The sequence below is a fragment of the Carica papaya genome, chromosome 6 (assembly GCF_054855325.1).
Source record: "Carica papaya isolate Zhongbai chromosome 6, ASM5485532v1, whole genome shotgun sequence".
NCBI classification, from domain to species: Eukaryota; Viridiplantae; Streptophyta; class Magnoliopsida; order Brassicales; family Caricaceae; genus Carica; species Carica papaya.
In genome coordinates this window covers 15,838,981-15,864,114 of record NC_142314.1, presented here as the reverse complement: position 1 = coordinate 15,864,114, position 25,134 = coordinate 15,838,981, and the positions used below count along the sequence as shown (strand labels likewise).

The window sequence follows — 25,134 nt, the reverse complement described above, 5'->3', positions numbered from 1 at the left end:
TGATCTCGACCATCCGATCGTGTTTAAAGAGGAAACAAATCTGAACCGTTCATTGCGTTTAATCGCTACCATCCAATCGAGCCTGATGAGGGAACGTATCCGAACCGTTCATGCACGTGGGAACGCTTCTAGGTCATTCGATCGCGAACATGCGGATAGCCAGCGTGACCTCCTGCGTGGTACCGAATTAGCGTGCCTTATAGAGCTTCCAAGTTAACCCATGTATTTACCCATGTTATTTAACCAAATCTAAACCGTAATCTCTTTGGTACAACCTATTTACCAAACTGAAATCCATACTATTCCATGCACCCTACTACACACCATCATTCTTCCCGATTTATCTATCTATTTTTTTTTCACAACCACCATCTAACCAAAACTTCCATAGGTTGATCATCTCCTTCTCTCAATTTAAAACTGCAAGAGAGAAAATTCTAGCCTCTTCCTCTACCATCTCCATTATCCTCCCTGCCTTTTCATTGCTCCTCTCACCGGAACCATCTTTTCTGCCCTTACCGTATCTACCAGCTCTATCTCGTTTCCCTTCCTTTAAAGCTCCTTCCTCTCTTTCTAAACCCACCGAAATAACCCTTGATCGGCATTTTGATTGTAATTAGCCGAGCATATTCAGTTATTAATGGCTCTGAGTCAACGGGAATCTCATGTTGGTAACTTCTCATCATCCTGTTTGACGTGCTTGATTTTGAAATGTGTGGATTGATTAGAACGATAGAGGTAGTTCCAAAATCGATGCATATGGATAATGTTTAATTTGAAGCGCTAGCATGATTTTGCTGTATGATAATGCTTGAATATGATTCTGAATATGGAATTTAGGTTATAATATTGCATTGAGGTTCTGTTTGGGGAAGATATATAGTTTCCGTTTTCTGTTCCTTTTGGTATTAGTTTACTGGAAACCATGTGATTTTTCAATTTCTTGCCAAGATTGCTCATATTGGGGGTTTAACAGGACTGAATAAAGCTTCATATGACTTCCATACATGGATTAGATTTAGGTTTTGTTTTGGGTAAATAACAAATGATATACGTACCGTGTTCTTTTTTTTTTAATGAGAAAATTTAGTATTTAAGCAATTAGAAAACAACCCACAAGTACGACGTTTCCTCTCTCTCTCTCTCTCTCTTTCTCACCTCTTTGTTTCTACATTTCCTTTATCTTTTTTTTGCTGTTTGTATTCTCTTCTCACTCGCTACTCTCTCTCTCTCTCTCCCTTAATTCTTGCTCTACAAACGCTAAATCGCCATGGGAGGATCAGAATGTAATTCTTTTGATCTTAGATCTGTTCATCAGACCTAGGTGAGGAGGTTCAGGTCTCCACTCTCTCCCTCTCTCTCGCTGTATTTATATGTACATACTGTATCTTTCCTTGTATGTATAGCATGTATGTTTACCTATATTTATATGTGAAAATTAACATTACCCTTGTAATGCCTGTCTATATGTAAATGCAGTAATTAACATATTCTTTACAGTTAATTAAGAATGTTTTCTTTCTTAGTTTTTGTTTGTGGTTAAGAATTTATGTACCTTATGTTAGATTGGAATACGACTGAGATTTAGGTATTCATAAACTATTATATGCATATAGTTTGTTGATCATGTTACGGACTAATGTTTGATATAGTTAATTAACTTAAGCTTTGAATTTTTTTTTTCTATGTCTGATAGTTACCGACTTGCTGTTGTGGAGGAAATGGCATGGAGGGTTTATTGTGCTAGTCTCTGCAACAACCTTCTGGTTCCTCTTTGAGAGAGCAGGCTATAATCTCTTGTCCTTTGTGGCCAATGTTTTATTGCTTCTTGTTGTAATTCTTTTCCTATGGGCCAAGTCTGCTTTGCTTCTCAATAGGTACTTTCCATTTTTTGTGATTCAAAATGGTTCTTCAGGGTAATATTGCTCTAATTGTGCAAAATTATTTGTTGTTTGTTGCTTCAAGGCAAATGTTTTTCCTACATAAGTTTTCAATTACTTCATTTTGATTAGAATCAGGCTTGGGATATGGTGGGTTTCTAAAACTCTTTTATAATACATCATTCACGTCATACTTTATAGAACAGAATTAGAGTCTTGGAATTCGAATTTGCTGAGAACTGAGCTTACAAGTGAGGTATTACATTCCAATATGGATAAACTGGGACTATGTATGCTGTTAGAACCTAAGGTCTTTGGTTTTCATGCTCTTTTCTCCTCTTCTGGTCTTTGGATCAATAAAAAAGATGAGCATCAACTTACTGCATCTCTTTGTCCATGCACAAGTAAATAGGTTTTCTAGAATCTTTCAGATGCAGTATAACACAATGCAATTGGTGAAGTTGTTACCAAGTTGGGGTTGTATTCCTTTGTAAGATTTATGTTTAAAATGAAAATTGCAAATCCATATTTGAGTGTTGAACCTTCGGGATGGGGAAGTGAAGGCTAAGATTGACAGTGTTCTAGGGTTTATATAATAAGGTTGACTAATACAATTATTCAGACCTCTGCCCCCACTTCCTGATCTGGAAATTTCTGAGGCATCTGTTCTAAAGGCTGCTGATGCACTGCGAGTATGGATCAACTACACCTTGTCAATTGCTCGTGATATTGCTATAGGAAGAAACTTGAAATGTCTCCTGCAGGTTTGAGATTGTTTCTTTTCTTTTATTATGTGTTTGTGTGTGGAATATGGCTGTTAGAAACTAGATGATGTATGATAAAGAGAGCTTAAAGCGAAACTTAAGGAAATTTTATTAAGAACAAATTTTGAGTTCTTATATAAAAAGTAATATCTCAATATTTGAATAAAAGTTAATAATAGCCTACTTAATAATTATGTTAGGGTGCCTTATTTATGGACACCAAAATATAATCAAGATAGAAAATCTGGAAAATAAGGAAATAAGCTAATTAATTGACTAACTATAACAGAAAAATTGACTAAATAGTAACCTATTAAATATGAAATGATAAACTTAATCCATATATATACTAGTTCCTAAATAACCGAAATACTTCATTAATAGATAAACATTACAATAATTTAAATATATATTTTGATCTCCATTTTATGATTTTCGTGTTCTACATCATTATGTTCTACATGGTGAAAACTTGACTTCAAGTTTTGAAATGTTGAAATAGAAATAATATCGAAATTGGAGTTTGTCTTAATAACACTTAAAGCTCATGAAACATAAAATTGTCATGAGATAATATGAATGCTTCTGAAATCAAGGATTCTAAAGATGTACTGGACCGATGAGGAATGACAAAATCCATAAAGATGTAGTGGACCAATGCTTTCTCATTGTTAGTAGGACTCCACGAAAATGTATTAATATCCTTAAGTGAGGCCTCTTTCATCATGGAGTTTAAACCAACTAGAATATTCTTGTTTTCAACATGAGCAATGTTGTTGCTTGTTGTTAGATCAGAAGAATCATCATTAGAAAACTCAACTTGATCAATAGAAATAACAACTTCCATAAGACTTTTTATTATCTCAATTACCTCATTGATGTGCATGCCTTCGATATTTTTGGTTAATTCTTGATTATTAAGTTGTAGTACTTCTATAAAATTTTATTTATTCACAAATTAATTTACCCTTTCACCATTTACTTGTTCTTCATGTTCTATTGGAGTTTCAAATATGCTAAGTGATACGAATCGGGGGTATATTAAACCCGAGACCTAATATCTTTATGCTTGGAAGCAACCTCTTGGAAAGCTAAATCAGATTTACAAGTTCTTGAACCAATTCAATTCGTGTAAGAGAACTTTGGAATAAATCTATAATCCAAATTCAACCCTTAAAGAGAACCTTGGAATAAACTACTCACAAAGTAATTAGCTTTACTCGTAAGAATCTTGATTCAAACAAGAATCAGAACAAGAGAAAAACCTCTCTTAAGAAACCTTACATTAAGCAAATTCATATATCAACTTATGTTTGCAAAAGAGAATACTACTTATTTATAGATGGAATAATCCTTCAAGATAAATTTTAATACTTCTAAGAGTCACAACTTTTCATATAACTAAGTAAATATTTCTATTTAATAAGAAAAAGTAAAAGTCTAAATACAATAAATGAAAACAAGTAGATCCAATGTATTTAAGTCAGAATTCGTTCTAAAATTTGTGAGCCAATTATCTATCTGATAAAATTCGAATTTGATTGGGTTTCTCCATAAAAGTTGTAGGCTCAAATGTATAGATAAGTTTAGGTTTTTGAATCACCTAATTTGGATATCAGAAGCCCAAGTTATGGCCCATCCAAGCAAACTGGTTCAATTTTATATTGGGCTGGTGTAACTTGCACTTGAGTTAATGTGACCAAGTTTTGATTTATGTTATTCAGTTCAAGCCCAATACATGCTTTCCTGTTGTATTCTTGAATTTTGTCAATGTCATTTCACAAGTCTTGAATTATCCCGTTTAATAAGTTCTTGAATTTCTTCAATCTCGCTTTTGTAATCGGACCATTAGGTAGGTGAATTGGATCCATGTTCTTGTATCCTGCCTTATTTGCATCATTCCCTCCCTCCTCAAGATAATTCGTCTGCTAATCTCCAACATCTACATCAAAAGGAGAAAGATCAGCCACAGTAAAAGCAACACTAACATTAGACACAGTAGTAAGATCCAACTTGTAAACATTGCCATTGATCTTCTCAAGGACTTGAAATGGTCCATCGCCTTTAGGATAAGGTTTTAATTTCCGTTGAGTAAGAAACATTTCCTTGCGCATATGTACCCAAACCCAATCACCAGGTTCGAGTATCACTCGCCTCCTTCCCTTGTTTGCTTGGCTTGCAATTTGTTGATTCCTCTTCTTTATGTTCTTGCATACATTTTCATGTAACTTCTTCGCCAAATCTGCCTTTTTCTTTACATCTAAATTAGTTTTTTCATTACATGGTAAAGGAACTAAATACAAAGGAATTAAAGGATTAAAACCATAAACAATTTCAAATGATGAATAACCAATAGTAGAATGCACAACTCTATTATATGCAAATTCAACAAATAGAATGCACTATTCCCAATTCTTCAAATTCTTTTGGATAATAGCACGCAATAAAGTTCTTAGAGTTTTATTCATAACTTTAGTTTGACCATCAGTTTGTGGATGACAAGTAGTAGAAAACAACAACTTAGTTTCTAGTTTACTCCACAAAACTTTTCAAAAATGACTTAAAAACTTTGTATCCCTATTACTTACAATTGTTTTTGGAATGCTATGCAAAATTACTACCTCCCTAAAGAATAAATTTGCAATATTAGTGGCATCATCAGTTTTATTATAAGGTATGAAATGTGGCATCTTTGAAAACCTATCAATCGCTACAAAAATTGAATATTTTCCTTTCATTGATCTAGGTAAACCCAAAACAAAATCCATTTAAATATCAGTTCGTAGGTTCACTAGAAACAGGTAAAGGTGTATACAATCCTTGATTCAAAACTTATAGATTTTGCTTGTTTGCACACAACACATCTATCACAAATTCTTTGCACATCTTTCCTCATTTTATGCCAATAAAAATGTTCGTTTAAAGTATCTAAAGTTTTTGAAATACCAAAATGTCCCATTAAACCTCCCCCATGAGATTCTTTAACAAGCAACATTCGCATAGATTAGAATCATAGGTATGCACAACTTATTCTCTTTAAATAAAAATTCATCCATTCTATAGAATTTACCGAATGCAACTTTCTCACATGCCTTAAAAATGCTAGAAAAATTAGAATCATTTTCGCAAAAAGATTTAACATATTCAAAAGCAAGCATTCGAGCACCTAAAGCATTGAGTAAAGCATACCTTCTTGAAAGTGCATCTGCCACAACATTCTCTTTGCCTTGCTTCTGCTTAATCACATAAGGAAATGTTTCAATGAACTCAACCTATTTAGCATGCCTCTTATTCAACTTACCTTGCCCCTTTAAGAACTTTAATGATTGATGATCAATATGAATGACAAATTCTTTGGGCCTTAAGTAATGCTGTCAATTCTCCAAAACTCGAATCAAAGCATAAAGTTCCTTGTTATAGGTAGAATACTTCAATGAAGCACCATGGAGCTTTTCACTAAAGTAGGCAATTGGTCTTTTTCCTTGCATAAGAACAGCCCCAACACCAACACCTGAAGCATCACACTCAATTTCAAAAGTATTAACAAAGTTAGGCAAAGTAAGAATAGATGCCGAACAAAGCTTATCTTTTAACAAATTAAATGCTCGCTCTTGAACCTTATCTCACTTGAAAACATAATTTTTTTTTATTACTTCCGTAAGTGGTGCACCAATGATACTAAAGTATTTAACAAATCGCCTATAAAAACTAGTCAAATCATGAAAACTTCTAACCTCACTTATCGATTTAAGAATAGACTAGCTCTTAATAGCACTTACCTTCTCTTCATCAACTTCAACACCTTGCTTACTCACGACAAAACCTAAAAACACAATTTGATCTAAACAAAAAGAACACTTCTTGAAATTAGCATACAACATCTCTTTTCTCAAGGTAACTAAAACACTCCTCAAATGTTCTTTATCTTCATTCAAATTTCTAGAATACACAAGGTTATCATCAAAGTACACAACAACAAATTTTTCAATGAAATCTTTCAAAACATGATTCATAAGTCTCATGAAAGTATTTGGTGTAGTAGTTAAACCGAAAAGCATTATCAACCATTCATATAATTCATATTTTGTTGAGAAAACAGATTTCCATTCATCACTCTCTTTCATTCAAATTTGATGATAGTCACTTTTAAAATCAATTTTGCTAAAAATAGTAGAGTCATATAATCCATTAAACATATCATCTAACCTAGAAATAGGATGACGATACTTTACCGTAGTGTTGTTAATCGCAAGGCAATCAACACACATACACCAAGAACCATATTTTTTAGGCACAAACAATACTGGAACAGCATATGGACTCATACTTTCTCTAACAAATCCCTTACCCAATAACTCCTCAACTTGCTTTTGAAGCTTCTTTGTCTCATCAGGATTACTTCAATAGACTGGTTTGTTTGGAATTGAGACACCGGGTATGAAATCGATTTGATGCTCAATACCTCTAGTGGGTGGCAATCGATTAGGTATCTCATTCGGAAAGGCATTTTCATATTGCTGCAAAAGAGAAACAAACACACTAGGCAAAGAAACATTAAGGTCGTTAGTGTTTAGATAAAGTTCCTTGACATAAGCAAAAATATATTTTTTCTTGAAAACCAAGCTTCCTTAATATCACTCCTTTTTGCATACAAGCTCTCACTTGTTTCTTTTTACACTCATTTGAATTCTGCCCCTCTTTTGTCAAACTCACTTTCTTTTTCACTTTATTATTTTTTCCACTCTTTTCTTTTAAAAGCTCGCTCTTGGATGTCTCACATTCGATCACTCTTTTTCCTTCACTCTTGTTTTCTCTCATTTTGTATTCTTCTAAGCTTACCCTCATAAATTTCTTTTGGTGAAAGTGGTACAAGAGTAATTTTCTTTCCGTCTTTATCAAAAGTGTAGTAATTTGTGAAACCGTTATGCATCATCCTTCGATCAAATTGCCAAGGGCATCCCAACAAAAGATGACCAGCATGCATAGGCACTACATCAAATAACAATTCATCCTTATACTTGCCTATTTTAAATGCCACAAGAACTTGCTTTGTCACCCTTATATCCCCGCAATCATTGAGCCACTTCAATTTGTAAGGATGTGGATGTTTTGTAGTAGATAGCCCCAACTTCTCTACAAGAGTAGTACTAGCAATATTTGTCACGCTGCTACCATCAATTATCACATCACATACGCAATCTTTCCAAGACATCTAGTATGAAACAAGTTTTCTCTTTGATCGCATTCGTCTTGTTGTACTTGTATATTCAAAACTCTTTTTGCTACCAAAACTCTTCCACTTTCTGCCATGGTAAATTCTTCATCTTCATCATCAATTGCATCTTCATAGGATGATATTTCTCCTTTATTCTCTTCTTCAGTAGTCGAATAATACTCTCCATCAAGCATAAACATAGTTCTTTGATTTGGACAGTCTTACTTGTAATGACTTACACCTTGATACTTGAAACATTTAATATTTCTTGCGTTAGTAGTAGAGTTAAGCTTACTCTTATTTTTGCTAGAACCGCATGCTTTAGGAACCTCTTTCGATTCTGCCTTAGGCTTGGATGACGAAGCCTTATCACCTTTCCTCTAATTTGATTTGAATGTTGAAGTGTTGGAAGAAAAATGATTTGCGTTCCCTTTTCTTTTCAATTGCTTTTCAACCTTCAAAGGAAGGTGAAGCAAATCTTCTAGCTCTATATAAGGCTGTAATTTGACCACATTAGAAATCTTCTTATTCAAACCATTAAGAAATCTAGCCATTGTAGCCTCATTATCTTCCTCGACATTTGCTCTAATCATGGCCACTTCTATTTTTTTATAGTACTTCTCAACACTTTTGGAACCTTGCATAAGATTTTGAAGTCGATTGTACAACTCTCTATAGTAATAACTTGGTACAAATCTTCTTCTCACGATGGATTTCAAATCTCTCCATTCTTCAATAAGCCTCTCCTTATTTCTTCCCCACTTCTTTGTATCATCCCACTAAGTAATAGCATAATCTTTAAAAACAGCAACGACGAGTTGTAGTTTCTTGGATTCAGTGTAGTTATTGCAATCAAATACTAGTTCAATTTTCTTTTCCCAATTCAAATAAGTTTCAGGATCCATTCTTCCATGAAAGGATGGAATCTTCAATTTAATACCACCGAAGTTGCTATTATTGTTGTTTCTTGCTCTCGATTGCACCTCCTCTTCTTCATTATCACCACGCGATTCATCATCTTCAAAATCATTACTCTCTTGAACTCTATTTGGAAATCTCCTACCACGCATGGCTGGATTAGAAGCATTTGGTGGCTGCCCCCTTGTAATCGAAACTTCTAGCCTCTCCATTCGATTAATAATCTCACCATATCTTTTATCCATAGCTTTCATTAGTTCCGTTAAGGCTTGGAAACTATCTATCTCGTTTTGTGGATTATTTGCTTGTCCACTCATCTTATTTTAAGTTGCAAAACAAAGTTAGTAAAACAAAAGAATAGTTCCTCATTTTACTCCCTCACGTGTTTCACTCAAATAAAGGTATCATTTAATTTCACTCGTGTTTAAATTTTGGCTTTTCTCTCAATGAACTCACACTCAGCCTTTTACCACTCCAATTCTCTTGTTAAGCCGTTGTAGATAATCAAAGTTTATATAAACGTATTGAATTACAATGAGGAATAGAATAAACCATGTTGGAAGGAAATAAAAGATAATCTAAATGAAACTCAACCAAGGTAGATGGAAATGAAAGATAAACCCGAATTCTTAGAAAAAAATAAGAAATTTTAATCTAGGAAAGCAAACTGAATTTTGTTTTAACTCCTTTTTGAATCCTCTTTTTTTTAATCCCTTTTTTTTTGCCTCTTGATATTCTTTATTTTTTTTTACTTTTCTTTTCACCTTCTTTCGATTTTTTTTTTTATGTAACACAATAGAAATAAACTTGAATGGACTAAGTTTTGGATAACAAATAGATCACAAGGAGATGAAGAACAACAAATGATTAAAAATAACAACAGAAAACAAGTTGAAACTAATGGAAAAAAAAGGACACTAAACTGATATGCTTGATGCTAAACAATAAGAAATGGATATGGAGGATGGAAATGGAAACAAATACTTGAAACAATGAAACAAAAGTAAAGAGATGAAACACAAAGGATATAACCTGATTTAGAGCCTAAGCTCTGATACAAAACAGGGGCATATTAAACCCAAGACCCAATATTTTTACGCTTGGAAGCAACCCCTTGGAAAGCTAAATCAGATTTATCAAATCCTTGACGTAATTCAATTCGTAAAAGAGAACTTAGGAATAAATCCGCAACCCAAATTCAACCCTTGAAGAGAACCTTACAATAAATTATTCACAAAGTAATTAGCTTTGCTCGTAGGAACCTTGATTCAAATAAGAATCAAAATAAGAGAAAAAGCTCTCTTAAGAAATCTTGCATTAAACAAATTCATATATCAACTTGTGTTTAGAAAAGAGAATACTACCTATTTATAGATGGAACAATTCTCCAAGATAAGTTTTAAGATTTTTAAGAGTCACAACTCTTCATATTACTAAGTAAATGTTTCTATTTAATAAGGAAAATCAAAAGTTTAGATATAATAAATGAAGACAACTACATGTAATATATCTAAGGCAGAATTCGTTTTCAAACTTGTGAGCCAGTTATCTATCTGATAAAATCCGAATTTGATTAGGATTCTCCACGAAAGCTGTAGGCCCAAATGTGTACATAAGTTAGGTTTTTGAATCACTCAATTTGAACATCAGAAGTCCAAGTTATGACCCATCTAAGTAAATTGGTTCAATTTCATATTGGGCTGGTGTACCTTCCGCTTGAGTTAATGTGACCCAAGTTTTGATTTATGTTATTCAGGCCAAGCCCAATACATGTTTCCTTATTGCATTCTTGAATTTTGTCAATGTTATTCCACAAGTTTTGAATCATCCCGTTTAATGCGTTCTTGAATTTCTTCAACCTAGCTCTTGTAATCGGACCGTTAGGTAACTGAATTGGATCCATGTTCTTGTATCCTGCCTTATTTACATCATTCCTTCCCTCTTCAAGATGATTCGTTCACGAATCTCCAACATCTACATCAAAAGGAGAAAGATCAATCACATTAAAAGTAGCATTCACATTATACTCTTTAGGAAGATCCAACTTGTAGACATTGTCATTGATTTTCTCAAGAACTTGAAATGACCCATCGCCTCTAGGATGCAATTTTGATTTTCGTTGAGTAGGAAACCTTTCCATGCGCATGTGTACCCAAACCTGCCTTCTTCCCGTGTTTACATGACTTGCAATTTGTTAATTCCTCTTTTCTACGTTCTTGCTCACATCTTGATGTAATTTCTTTACCAAATATGCCTTTTTCTTTCCATCTAAACTAGTTTTTTTCATTACATGGTAAAATAACTAAATACAAAGGAGTTAAAGAATTAAAACCATAAAAAACTTCAAATGGTGAATAACTAGTAGTAGAATGCACAACTCTATTATATGCGAACTCAACAAATGGAATGCACTCTTCCCAATTCTTCAAATTCTTTTGGACAATAGCACGCAACAAAGTTCCTAGAGCTCTATTCACAACTTTAGTTTGACCATCAATTTGTGAATGACAAGTAGTAGAAAACAACTTAGTTCCTAATTTACTTCACAAAATTTTCTAAAAATGACTTAGAAACTTTGCATCCCTATCACTTACAATTGTTTTTGAAATGCTATGTAAACTTACTACTTTCCTATAGAACAAATTTGTGATATTAGTGGCATCATTAGTTTTATTACAAAGTATGAAATGCGACATCTTTAAAAACCTATCAACTACTACAAAAATTGAATCTTTTCCTTTCGTTGATCTAGGCAAACTCAAAACAAAATCCATTTAAATATCAGTTCAAGGTTCACTAGAAACAGGTAAAGGTGTATACAATCCTTGATTCAAAACTTTAGATTTTGCTTGTTTGCACACAACACATGTATCACAAATTCTTTGCACATCTTTCCTCATTTTAGACCAATAGAAATGTTCATTTAAAGTATATAAAGTTTTTGAAATACCAAAATGTCCCATTAAACCGAGGCTCCATAAGATTCTTTAACAAGCAACATTCGCATAGATAAGAATCATAGGTATGCACAACTTATTCTCTTTAAATAAAAACCAATCCATTCTATAGAACTTACCGAATGCAACTTTCTCACATGCCTAAAAAATGCTAGAAAAATCAGAATTATTTTTGTAAAGAGATTTAACATGTTCAAAAGCAAGCATTCGAGCACCTAAAGCATTGAGTAAAGCATACCTTTTTGAAAGTGCATATGCCACAACATTCTCTTTGCCTTGCTTGTACTTAATCATAGAAGGAAATGTTTCAATGAACTCGACCCACTTAGCATGCCTCTTATTCAACTTACCTTGCCCTTTTAAGAACTTTAATGATTGATGATTAGTATGAATGACAAATTCGTTGGGTCTTAGATAATGCTGCCAATTCTCCAAAACTCGAACCAAAACATAAAGTTCCTTGTCATAGGTAGAATAGTTCAATGAAGCACCATGGGGCTTTTTACTAAAGTAGGCAATTGGTGTTTTTCCTTGCATAAGAACAGCCCCAACACCAACACTTGAAGCATCACACTCAATTTCAAAAGTATTAACAAAGTTAGGCAAAACAAGAATAGGTGCCGAACAAAGCTTATCTTTTAACAAATTAAATGCTTGCTCTTGATCCTTATCCTACCTGAAAACACAATTCTTTTTTAGTACTTCCGTAAGTGGTGCACCAATGGTACTAAAGTATTTAATAAATCGCCTATAAGAACTAGCAAAACTATGGAAACTCCTTACCTCACTTACAGATTTAGGAATAGGCCAACCTTAGTAGCACTTACCTTCTCTTCATCAACTTCAACACCTTGCTTACTCACAACAAAACTTAAAAACACAATTCGATCTAAACAAAAAGAACATTTCTTGAAATTAGCATACAACCTCTCTTTTCTCAAGGTAACTAAAACACTCCTCAAATATTTTTCATGTTCATTCAAATCTCTAGAATACACAATAATATCATCAAAGTGCACAACAACAAATTTTCCAATGATATTTTTCAAAACATGATTCAAAAGTCTCATGAAAGTACTTGGTTCTTTAGTTAAACCAAAAGACATAACCAACCATCCATATAATCCATATTTTGTTTTGAAAACAATTTTTCATTCATTGCCCTCTTTCATTCGAATTTGATGATAACCACTTTTCAAATCAATTTTGCTAAAAATAATAGAGCCATATAATTCACAAAGCATATCATCTAACTTAGGAATAAGATGACGATACTTTACTATAATGTTGTGAATCGCACGACAATCAACATACATATGGCAAGAACCATCTTTCTTAGGCACCAACAATACTGGAACAGGACATGGACTCATACTTTCTCTAACAAATCCCTTATCCAACTCCTCAACTTGCCTTTGAAGCTCCTTTGTCTCCTCGAGATTACTTCTAGACTGGTTTGTTTGGAATTGAGGCACCAGGTATAAAATCGATTTGATGCTCAATACCTCTAATGGGTGGCAATCCATTGGGTATCTCTTTCAGAAAGACATCGTCATATTTCTGCAAAAGAGAATACTACCTATTTATAGATGGACCAACCCTCCAAGATAAGTTTTAGGTTTTCTAAGAGTTACAACTCTTCAGATTACTAAGTAAATATTTCTATTTAATAAGGAAAAGTAAAAGTTTAGATACAATAAATGAAGCCAACTAAATCCAATGTATTTAAATCAGAATTCATTCTGAAACTTGTGAGCCAATTATTTATCTGATAAAATCCGAATATTATTGGTTTCTCCATAAAAGTTGTATGCCCAAATATGTAGATAAGTTTAAGCTTTTGAATCACCTATTTTGTTCATGAGAAGCCCAAGTTATGGCCCATCCAAGCAATCTGGTTCAATTTCATATTGGGCTGGTGTAACTTTTACTTGAATTAATGTGACCAAGTGTTGATTTATGTTATTCAGCTCAAGCCCAATACATGCTTCCTTGTTGCATATTTGAATTTTGTCAATGTCATTCCACAAGTCTTGAATCATCCCGTTTAATGTGCCCTTGAATTTTTTCAACCTCACTCTTGTAATTGAACCATTAAGAAGCTGAATTGGATTCATTTTCTTGTATCCTGCCTTATTTGCATAAGAGGTAGACAACACTGCGCATGTCGTCGACTTCCGAGGTTGCCAACTGGTCTAATGCAAATAAGACAGGATACAAGAATATGGATCCAATTCAATAACCTAATGGTCCGATTACAAGAGCGAGATTGAAAAAATTCAAGGATGTATTAAACGGGATGATTCAAGACTTATGAAATAACAATGACAAAATTCAAGAATGCAACAAGGAAGCATGTATTGGGCTTGGACTGAATAACATAAATCAAAACTTGGTCATATTAACTCAAGTGGAAGTTACACCAGTCCAATATGTAATTGAATCACTTTGCTTGGATTTATCATAACTTGGGCTTCTGATGTACAAATTAGGTGATTCAAAAACCTAAACTTATTTACACATTTGGGCCTACAACTTTCATGGAGAAATCCAATCAAATTCGGATTTTATCAGATAAATAATTGGTTCGCAAGTTTCAGAATGAATTCTAACTTAAATACTTTGGATCTAGTTGTCTTCATTTATTGTATATAGACTTTTTCTTTTTCTTATTAAATAGAAGCATTTACTTAATAATATGAAGAGTTGTGATTCTTAAAAATTTTAAAACTTATCTTGGAGCATTGTTTCATCTATAAATAGGTAGTATTCTCTTTTGTAAATAGAAGTTGATATATGAATTTGCTTACTGCAAGGTTTCTTAAGAAATGTTTTTCTCTTATTCAGATTATTGTTTGAATCAAGGTTCTTACGAGTAAAACTAATTACTTTATGAGTAGTTTATTCTAAGGTTCTCTTCAAGGGTTGAATTTGGGTTGCGGATTTATTGCAAAATTCTCTTTCACGAATTGAATTGGGTCAAGAACTTGGTAAATCTGATTTAACTTTCTAAAGAGTTGCTTCCAAGCATAAAAATATTGGGTATCAGGTTTAATATACCCCTGTTTTGTGTCAGTTTTGTATAAGAGATTAGACTATAAATCAGGTTATATCCTTTGTGTTTCATCTCTTTACTTTTGTTTCATTGTTTCAAGTGTTTGTTTCCATTTTCCATCCTCCATATCCATTTCTTATTGTTTAGCATCAAGCATATCAGTTTAGTATCTTTTTGTTGTTCCATTTGTTTCAACTTGTTTTCTGTTGTTATTTTTAATCATTTGTTGTTCTCCATCTTCTTGTGATTTGTTTGTCATCCAAAACTTAGTCTATTCAAATTTATTTCTGTTGTGTTACATAAAAAACCAAAAAAAAAAATCGAAGGAAGGTGAAAAGGAAAGTAAAAAAAAAAAGAATATCAAGAGGCAAAAAAAAAAAAAGATTAAAAAAAAGAGGATTCGAAAAGGAGTAAAAATAAAATTCAGTTTGTTTTCTTAGATTAAAGCTTCTTTTAAGTTGTATTTCTTTCGAAGAATTCAAGTTTATCTTTAATTTTCATTTACCCTGGTTGAGTTTCATTCAGATTATCTTTTATTTCCTTCCTAACTTGGTTTATTCTATTCCTCATTGTAATCCAGCGCGTTTGTATAAGCTTTGATTCTCTATAACGAATCTTAACAAGAGAATTTGAGTGGTAAACGGCTGCGTGTGAGTTCATTTAGAGAAAAGCCAAAATTTAAACATGAGTGAAATTGAGTGATACCATTATTTGAGTGAAACACGTAAGGGAGTGAAGTAAGGAGTTATTCTTTTGCTTTACCAACTTTGTTTTGCAGCTTAATACAAGATCAGTGGACAAGCAAATAATCCACAAAACGAGATAGATAGGTTCCAAGCCTTAATGGAACTGATGGAAGTCATGGATAGAAGATATGGTGAGATTATTGATCGAATGGAGAGGCTAGAAGTTTCGGTTACAAGGGGGCAGTGACCAAATGCTCCTAATCCAACCATGCGTGGTAGGAGATTTCCAAATAGAGTTCAAAAGAGTAATAACTTTGAAGATGATGAATCACGTGATGATAATGAAGAAGAAGAAGAGGTGCAACCAAGAGAAAGAAACAACGATAATAGCAACTTTGGGGTGTTAAATTGAAAATTCCATCCTTTCATGGAAGAATGGATTCTGAAACTTACTTAGATTGGGAAAAGAATATTGAACTAGTATTTGATTGCAATAACTACACTGAATCCAAGAAACTACAACTTGCCGTTGCTGTTTTTGAAGATTATGCTATTACTTGGTAGGATGATACGAAGAAGAAGCGGAGAAGAAATAGGGAGAGGCCTATTGAAGAATGGAGAGATTTGAAATCCATCATGAGAAGAAGATTTGTACCAACCTATTACTATAGAGAATTGTACAATTGACTTCAAAATCTTATGCAAGGTTCCAAGAGTATTGAGGAGTACTACAAAGAAATGGAAGTGGTCATGATTAGAGCAAATGTCGAGGAAGATAGTAAGGCTACAATGGCTAGATTTCTTAATTGTTTGAATAAGGAGATTTATATGGAACTGGAAGATTTGCTTTACCTTTCTTTGAAGGTTGAGAAGCAATTGAAGAGAAAAGGGAACACAAGTCATTTTTCTTCCAACACTTCAACATTCAAATCAAACTGAAGGAAAGGTGATAAGGCTTCGTCATCCAAGGCTAAGGTAGAATCGAAAGAGGTCCTAAAGCATCCCGTTTTAGCAAAGATAAGAGTAAGCTTGACTCTACTACTAACGCAAGAAATATTAAATGTTTCAAGTGTCAAGGTATAGGTCATTACAAGCGGGACTATCCAAATTAAAGAACTATGTTTATGCTTGATGGAGAGTATTATTCGGCCAGTGAAGAAGAGAATGAAAGAGATATACCATCCTATGAAGATGCAATTGATGATGAAGAATTTACCATGGTAGAAAGTGGAAGGGTTGTTGTAGCAAGAAGAGCTTTGAATATACAAGTATAATAAGACGAATGCGATCAAAGAGAGAACATATTTCATACTAGATGTCTTGTGAAGGATCGCGTATGTGATGTGATAATTGATGGTAGCAGCGTAATAAATGTTGCTAGTACTACTCTTGTAGAGATGTTGGAGCTGTCTACTATAAAACATCCACATCCTTACAAATTGAGGTGGCTCAATGATTGGCGGGATATAAAGGTGACAAAGCAAGTTCTTGTAGCATTCAAAATAGGCAAGTATAAGGATGAATTGTTATTCAATGTAGTGCCTATGCATGCTGGTCATCTTTTGTTGGGACGCCCTTGGCAATTTGATCGAAGGTGATGCATAACAGTTTCACAAATCACTACATTTTTGAGAAAGACGGAAAAAAAATTACTCTTGTACCACTTTCACCAAAAGAAATTTATGAGGGTGAGCTTAGAAGAATACAAAGTGAGAGAGAAAATAAGAATGAAAGAAAAAAGTGAGCGAATGTGAGACATCCAAGAGTGAGCTTTTAGAAGAAAAGAGTAGAAAAAATAATGAAGTGAAAAAGAAAGTGAGTTTGACAAAAGAGGAGCAGAATTTAAATGAGTGTAAAAAGAAACAAGTGAGCTTGTATGCAAAAAAGAGTGATATTAAGGAAGCTTGGTTTTCAAGGAAAAGTATACTTGTGCTTATGTACAAGAAAGTTTATCTAAACACTAACGACCTTAATGTTTCTTTGCCTAGTGTGTTTGTTTCTCTTTTGCAGGAATATGAAGATGCCTTTCCGGAGGATATACCTAATGGATTGTCACCCATTAGAGGTATTAATCATCAAATCGATTTCATACCTGGTGCCTCAATTCCAAACAAACTAGTCTATAGAAGTAATCCCGATGAGACAAAGGAGTTTCAAAGGCAAGTTGAGGAGTTGTCGGGTAAGGGATTTGTTAGAGAAAGTATGAATTCATGTGCTGTTTTGATATTGTTAGTGCCTAAGAAAGATAGTTCTTGGCGTATGTATGTTGATTGTCGTGCGATTAACAACATCACGGTAAAGTATTGTCATCCTATTTCTAGATTAGATGATATGCTTGATGAATTATATGGTTCTACTATTTTTAGCAGAATTGATTTGAAAGTGGTTTTCATCAAATTCGAATGAAAGAGGGCGATGAATGGAAAATTGCTTTCAAAACAACATATGAATTATATGAACGGTTGGTTATGCCTTTTGGTTTAACTAATGCACCAAATACTTTTATGAGACTTATGAATCATATTTTGGAAGATTTCATTGGAAGATTTGTTGTTGTGTACTCTGATGATATCCTTGTGTATTCTAGAAATTTGAATGAAGATGAAGAACATTTGAGAAGTGTTTTAGTTACCTTGAGAAAAGAGATGTTGTATGCTAATTTCAAGAAGTGTTCTTTTTGTTTACATCGAATTATGTTTTTGGGTTTTGTTGTGAGTAAGCAAGGTATTGAAGTTGATGAAGAGAAGGTAAGTGTTATTAAGGGCAAGGTAAGTTGAATAACAGGCATGCTAAATGGGTTGAGTTCATTGAAACATTTCCTTATGTAATTAAGTACAAGCAAGGCAAAGGGAATGTTGTGGCATATGCACTTTCAGAAAGGTATGTTTTACTCAATGTTTTAGGTGCTCGAATGCTTGCTTTTGAACATGTTAAATCTCTTTACGAAAATGATTCTGATTTTTTTAGCATTTTTAAGGCATGTGAGAAAGTTGCATTCGGCAAGTTCTATAGAATGGATGGGTTTTTATTTAAAAAGAATAAGTTGTGCATACCTATTTGTTCTATGCGAATGTTGCTTGTTAAAGAATCTCATGGGGGAGGTTTAATTGGAGATTTTGGTATTTCAAAGACTTTAGATATTGTAAAGGAACATTTCTATTGGTCTAAAATGAGGAAAGATGTGCAAAGAATTTGTGATAGGTGTGTTGTGTGCAAACAAATTAAATCTAAAGTTTTGAATCAAGGATTGTATACACCTTTACTTGTTTCTAGTGAACCTTGTACTGATATTTCAATGGATTTTGTTTTAGGTTTGCCTAGATCAAGGAAAGGAAAAGATTCAATTTTTGCAGTGGTTGATAGGTTTTCAAAGATGTCGCATCTCATATCTTGTAATAAAATTGATGATGCCATTAACATTGCAAATCTGTTCTTTAGGGAAGTAGTACGTTTGCATGGCATTCCAAAAACAATTATAAGTGATAGGGATGCAAAGTTTTTAAATCATTTTTGGAAAGTTTTGTAGACTAAATTAGGAACTAGATTGTTGTTTTTTACTACTTGTCATTCATAAACTGATGATCAAACTGAAGTTGTGAATAGAACTCTAGGAACCTTGTTGCGTGCTATTGTCCAAAAGAATTTGAATGATTGGGAAGAGTACATTCCATTTGTTGAGTTTGCATATAATAGAGTTGTGCATTCTACTACTGGTTATTCACTATTTGAAGTTGTTTATAGTTTTAATCCTTTAACTCCTTTGGATTTAGTTCATTTACCATGTAATGAAAGAACTACTTTAGATGAAAAGAAAAAGATTGATTTGGTAAAGAAGCTACATGAAGATGTGCGCAAGAACATAGAGAAGAAGAATCAACAAATTGCAAGTCAAGTAAACAAGGGAAGGAGGCGAGTAATATTCGAACTTGGTGATTGGGTTTGGGCGCACATGCGCAAGGAAAGGTTTTCTACTCAGTGAAAATCAAAACTGCATCCTAGAGGCGATTGACCATTTCAAGTCCTTGAGAAGATCAATGATAATGCCTATAAGTTGGATTTTCCTAGTGAGTATAATGTGAGTGCTACTTTTAATGTAGCTGATCTTTCTCCTTTTTGATGTAGATGTTAGAGATTCGTGGACGGATCATCTTGAGGAGGGAGGGAATGATGCAAATAAGACAGGATAGAAGAACATAGATCCAATTCAGCTATTTAATGGTCTGATTATAAGAGCGAGGTTAAAGAAATTTAAGGACGCATTAAATGGGATGATTCAAGACTTGTGGATTGACATTGCTAAAATTCAAGAATGCAACAAAGAAGCATGTATTAGGCTTGGGATGAATAACATAAATCAAAACTTGGTCATATTAACTTAAGTGGAAGTTCTACCAGCTCAATATAAAATTGAACCAGTTTGCTTGGATGGGTTATAACTTGGGCTTCTGATGCCCAAATTAGGTAGTTCAAAAGTTTAAACTTATTTATACATTTGGGTCTACAACTTTTATGGAAAAACCAATCATATTCGGATTTTATCAGATAAATAATTGGCTCACAAGTGTCAGAACGAATTCTGACTTAAATACATTGGATTTAGTTGTCTTCATTTATTGTATTTAGACTTTTACTTTTTCTTATTAAATAGAAATATTTACTTAATAATATGAAGAGTTGTAACTCTTAGAAATCTTAAAACTTATCTTGGAGGGTTATTCCATCTATAAATATATAGTATTCTCTTTTGTAAACTGAAGTTGATATATGAATTTGCTTACTGTAAGGTTTCTTAAGAAATGTTTTTCTCTTGTTTTGATTCTTGTTTGAATCAAGGTTCCTACGAGTAAAGTTAATTATTTTGTGAGTAGTTTATTCGAAAGTTCTCTTCAAGGGTTGAATTTTTGTTGCAGATTTATTCCAAAGTTCTCTTTCATGAATTGAATTGGGTCAAGAACTTGGTAAATTTAATTTAGCTTTCCAAAGAGTTGCTTCCAAGCATAAAAATATTGGGTCTCGGATTTAATATACCCCTAGTTCGTATCAACCTCCAAAGATAGTTAGGGAACATGTTGATTTCTGTTCTGCACTAATTTCTTTTTCTTTTTAAAATTTTCCTTCTGCCTTTTGGGTATATGAAGAAGGAGAGAATGTTTTAAGAGGCAGAGGCTGTAATATGGGAAGCAGGTTGCTGAGTATTTTGGGGACCTTGTGAATCGAATTTAGGTTCTGATACTAACTTATGCAGGATAAAGAGAACTTGAAGACATAACTTATGAAATTTTGTAAAAAAAATAAAATAAAACTTAGAGATTTTAGATTTCAATAATTAAAACAGTATCTCAATGTTGGAATAATAGATATGAATGATTTACTTAATAACTAAGCAGGGTGCCTATGTTGTAGACATCTAAATCAAAGTAAGAAATATAGAAAATAGGAAAATAAGCTAAATAATTGACTAATAGAAAAATAACTAAATAGCATCTTAATTAAATAGAAAAAAATAACTTTTTCCATACTAGATACTTATTCCTAAATAATCTAAATATCTTAATAATAAATAAGCATTATTGTATTTGAGAAAAAGGAGTAATAAGTAGGCATTCAATTATAAATATATATTAGTATACAAACAATGTCCACTTTAGAATCTTTCTTTTCTGCATCACTAGATTATTATTTCATGTATATTCTATATTTACTATTTTAATCTAATGGAAGATTTCTTGAAATGTGGCTTGGTTCTTCAGGTTGCTATTGTCTTGTGGGTGATATCTTTTGTTGGTAATCTTGTCAATTTCCTCACACTGCTTTATATTGGTGAGTAATCAGTGAACTACTCTCTTTCACTAAATTTTTGACAAACTGTTAAGTGTTCATGCAGACTTTTCTTTTTCCTTATTTTCCCTTTTCTTCTTTATCCTGGTCCTCCTTGCAGTGGTTCTTCTTAGTCTGTCTGCTCCCGTGTTGTATCACAAGTACCAGCATCACATTGATGAAAAACTATGCATGACACATAGAGTTATTCAAATGCAGTACAGGAGAATTGATGAAAGCCTCCTAAAGAAAATTCTGAGGTCCTCAAATAAGGACAAGAAGACTCAGTAGGCAAGTGTCTTCTTCCATTTTTGACTTCATCAACTTGCTTGTGTAAGGAGCGCATTCTGCATAATTATTTTTATTGCCAAGACACCTTTCCTTTTCCATAAAAAATGCTATCTTCCATATTTATATATTCCAGGTTTTGCAAAAGAAATAAAGCAGTACACTTTCTGATAACTCAGGTTGTACCTTGCACATAAGTGTTACTAACATGACAAAAAGTAATATTGCTTTTTTAGTACATTAGTGTTTGTTTGAAAAAATAGTCTGTTGTCAATATGAATGCATGTTCAGAATTTTTTGACCTATTCCCCATTTTCATTTTCTGTGCTCATTATGCAAGAAGAATCAGCTATAATTTTGGCTCATGTTTCTAGATCTCACAGCATGTATACAGAAGAAGTTTGAAAGCAGAAAACTTTGAAAGTACTGATATTTATGTCAAGTTAATTGGTCCATGATGTTTCAAATGTTTAGACTTTTGCTTCTGCAAATGGTACTAGGACTGAGTAGGAATCTAATTTCCATGTTGATGGATTCTATGCTTGTCTAACTAATGCTAGTAGAGGCAATTTGATTTGTGCCTTAAAGAGGTTCATCTTGGATGAAAGGAATCATCACTATCTTTATTCTTAATTTATTATCATCAGGTTGACATTGTTTTTAAGCAATACAGGAAGAGTTCCTATTGAAATATTATTGCCGGAGGTTTAGACTGTATTTGCTAAACAAGTCTCTGTTCCAAGCATCTTGTTTAGCTTATGGTTACTTTATTGTAGACAAATGTACAATCACCCTTACAACTCTTAACTTTGTAAAAAGTGTTGAGCTGTATTTCTCTACTTCTACCTTTTTGAATCACGTGTTGGATCTTGTTATATACACGTTGAGATGTATATCCATATGCATGCACATGAAATACCTATCTGTATGTATGGACCTGCTTGCATGTATAGTTGTTTAAGCATAATTTGTTTGGGTACGAAAGTAACCAGCCATATTTATAGAAGAATTAAAAGGACGCCAGTGTTCTCTGAGTTCTTAATTGCTTAGACTGCCGATTTTTCTGTTTTCTTGAAGGGCCATTTTATTATAAAAGTCTAGTTGGCATGTTCTTTCTTCGAGAGTCACTCCACTAATGGGTCCCATGTTTTGTTTATAAACATTGATGAAAATATAAAATAAGAAAAGGAAAGTACTTTCCTGTGCTAAAGAAAGCATAATATTTCCAATTGATTAATTGAATGCTTTTTCTTGTATAAGGCACCGAGGGGTACCATTTGTTGGAAGAATTAGTACTTGAAATTTGAAAAGGAGTGCTTGCATCATTGTGGTTACCAGATAATATGTATCATTTATTTTGATGTTGTTGAGAAGAATTGAGAGAAAAAGAGGTAACTGAAGCATTTGACACATGGTGCAGGTATGAGCTCACTGACGCACAATTAGGAGCATTGAGAGTAAGCAGGCTTCAGATGTTTTTACTGGAAAAATTCTGTATTGATTTTAGTGATCTCGAGTTGGATGGAGGATCATTACATATTTTTGGCTCATCACTCCAATTGGGGATCTAATATTCTTGGTGTGTAGGGGTGGGAGATTTATTTCTGGTGATGGAATGTATGTTTATACAGCATGGTTTCTATTTGCTTCTTTTGTAGTTATATACATTATAAAATGATGTCTTTACTTTTGTTCACCTAAATTTGATGTTAAGCTCTTCTTGTGTGTGCTATATAAATTCCAGGCTGATGTGAATGTCTTTGAAGTCCTTTTCTTTAGAAGGAAATAAATTATTTCATATTTTTAACCAATCACCAGCAGCCTAATAAGACGTAGCGAAATGGTTATATTCATAATTTCGTTGTTTCTTAATGGGCATCCTCATTGTTTGCCTCAATGGTAATTTTAATAGTATAATAGTAATTGAGTTTCACGTAAGGTTGTTTAGTTATAAAATTAATTTTATGTTGAATGGATAATTCTTTGATTGCTGTATTCTCCATTCAGTTGAATGCATGTGAAAAAGATATGAAATTGCTTGATGACTATTTTTGGCTCAAAGGTAATATGGAAAGTTTTCATTGTAGTTTCTTGGCATTCAATAAGCTAAAAACATAATCTGAAGAGCATTCTTCTTCGCCGTCATATCTACCTAAATGATCTTTACCGAATGTCTGATGTTGATTAAAAATTCCAACAAAGTTGGAAGGATTCCTTTAACAATGAGCATTAAAATATAGTTGGTGTCAAAGAAAAAGAAAATCAGTCAAGTAAACTAATGGCAGTACAATCTATGAATATGAAAGACAAACAAGGTAAACAAATAACTTTTCTTGTCAGCAAGCCAGTTTCTTTTTGTTAAGGGAATAAATTTTCTCCTTGTTTTACTTGTCTCATTGTATATCGTCTAAAAACGAAACAAAAAACAAAAAGAAACAAACAAAAAATTCATTGACAAAAGGAAAAAGATGCAATTTTATTTATTGTTGTTTCGTATTTTATTTAGTCAAATATATAGAAAGTAATTTTGCCTATATGTTTCGTAGTAGAAAAAGAAAATCTTGTTATTTCAACACCTGGTAATGGACCAATATCAAGCACATGGTTATTCGCCTATGCTTTGTTTAGGTCATTGGAAAAAAGAAAAGAAAAGAAGAGAATAAGAAAAGAAAAACAAAATAGAAAAAAAGAATAAAAAAAAAAGAGAACAGTAGTGATATGTAATGATCTAGATTCTTTAGATGAATTTCTCACATTTTGTATGGCTATTTGAGCATTTATATGTATGAAGAGAGATATAATAAGTTTAAAGACTAAGTTTTAAGTCAAGCGGAGTGAAAACAATGAGATTTAGATAACTATAATCCCTTAAGAAGACTCTTTCCCTCATAAGAAAAACTGAATTTTAGGCCTGAGAACGCTTATCAAGGCTAGAAAGACCTCATAGAAGGTAAGAAAATGCTTTGGAAAAGTGAGAAAATAATTGGATGATGAATCGGGAGAAAATCTCTTGAGTGAGAGAGAAAATCTCCTAAGGAGCTCTTTTTGACCATTTTAGGTTGACTTATGTCTTAAAACTAAAATATTTAGAATTTGAGACTCAAATTTGACTTAGAACTAGCAAGATATTAATGAAGAAGTGCGTGAAAAAAATAAAAATGTCCGTAGAAGAAAAATCAGGAGAAATGAGGCTGAACCCGAGAGACATGCACATGAAGAACAGTTTTGACCTTTTAGGATTTTTTGGGCCATAAGTGGGAAAAATGGACTCAGATGAAGCCCAAACGAAAACCATGTGATAGCTGCTTGCTTGAGGAACACGTCAAGCATAATTTTTCCCATAAAAATTAAGAATTGAGCAAGTTATAGAGTTTTGAAGTAAGGGTATGGACATGGGGCTAACTTTGAGTGCAGTTTGGACCTTTAGGACCTTATGTGGACCTTAGATGGGACAATTTGGTTGTTTTGAGCCTAAATTTGGTCAGTAAGTAGCGAAAATGAGGACGAGCAAGAAAAGGTAAAATGGACCAGAAATGCATAAGAATCAAGGGACT

The 25,134-nt window shown here is 33.1% G+C and overlaps 1 protein-coding gene across 1 annotated transcript; it reads left to right on the top strand.

Annotated features, from left to right (window-relative positions):
- Nucleotides 1–347: 347 nt before the first annotated feature.
- Nucleotides 348–23,282, top strand: LOC110813856 (Reticulon family protein). Its single transcript, XM_022041115.2, has 6 exons — nt 348–671; nt 1,697–1,877; nt 2,503–2,644; nt 21,226–21,295; nt 21,414–21,583; nt 23,001–23,282. Exons 1-5 carry the CDS (start codon nt 641–643, stop codon nt 21,581–21,583), a joined length of 594 nt encoding a protein of 197 aa, XP_021896807.1. The 5' UTR covers nt 348–640; the 3' UTR covers nt 23,001–23,282.
- The last annotated feature ends 1,852 nt before the right edge of the window (nt 23,283–25,134 follow it).

Excerpts from the sequence above, each read along its gene's own strand:
- LOC110813856 (XM_022041115.2), top strand. The coding sequence starts at position 641 with ATGGCTCTGAGTCAACGGGAATCTCATGTTG. Across the intron at positions 2,645-21,225 it reads ACTTGAAATGTCTCCTGCAG|GTTGCTATTGTCTTGTGGGT; the intron begins GTTTGAGATTGT and ends TTGGTTCTTCAG. Across the intron at positions 21,296-21,413 it reads CCTCACACTGCTTTATATTG|TGGTTCTTCTTAGTCTGTCT; the intron begins GTGAGTAATCAG and ends TCCTCCTTGCAG.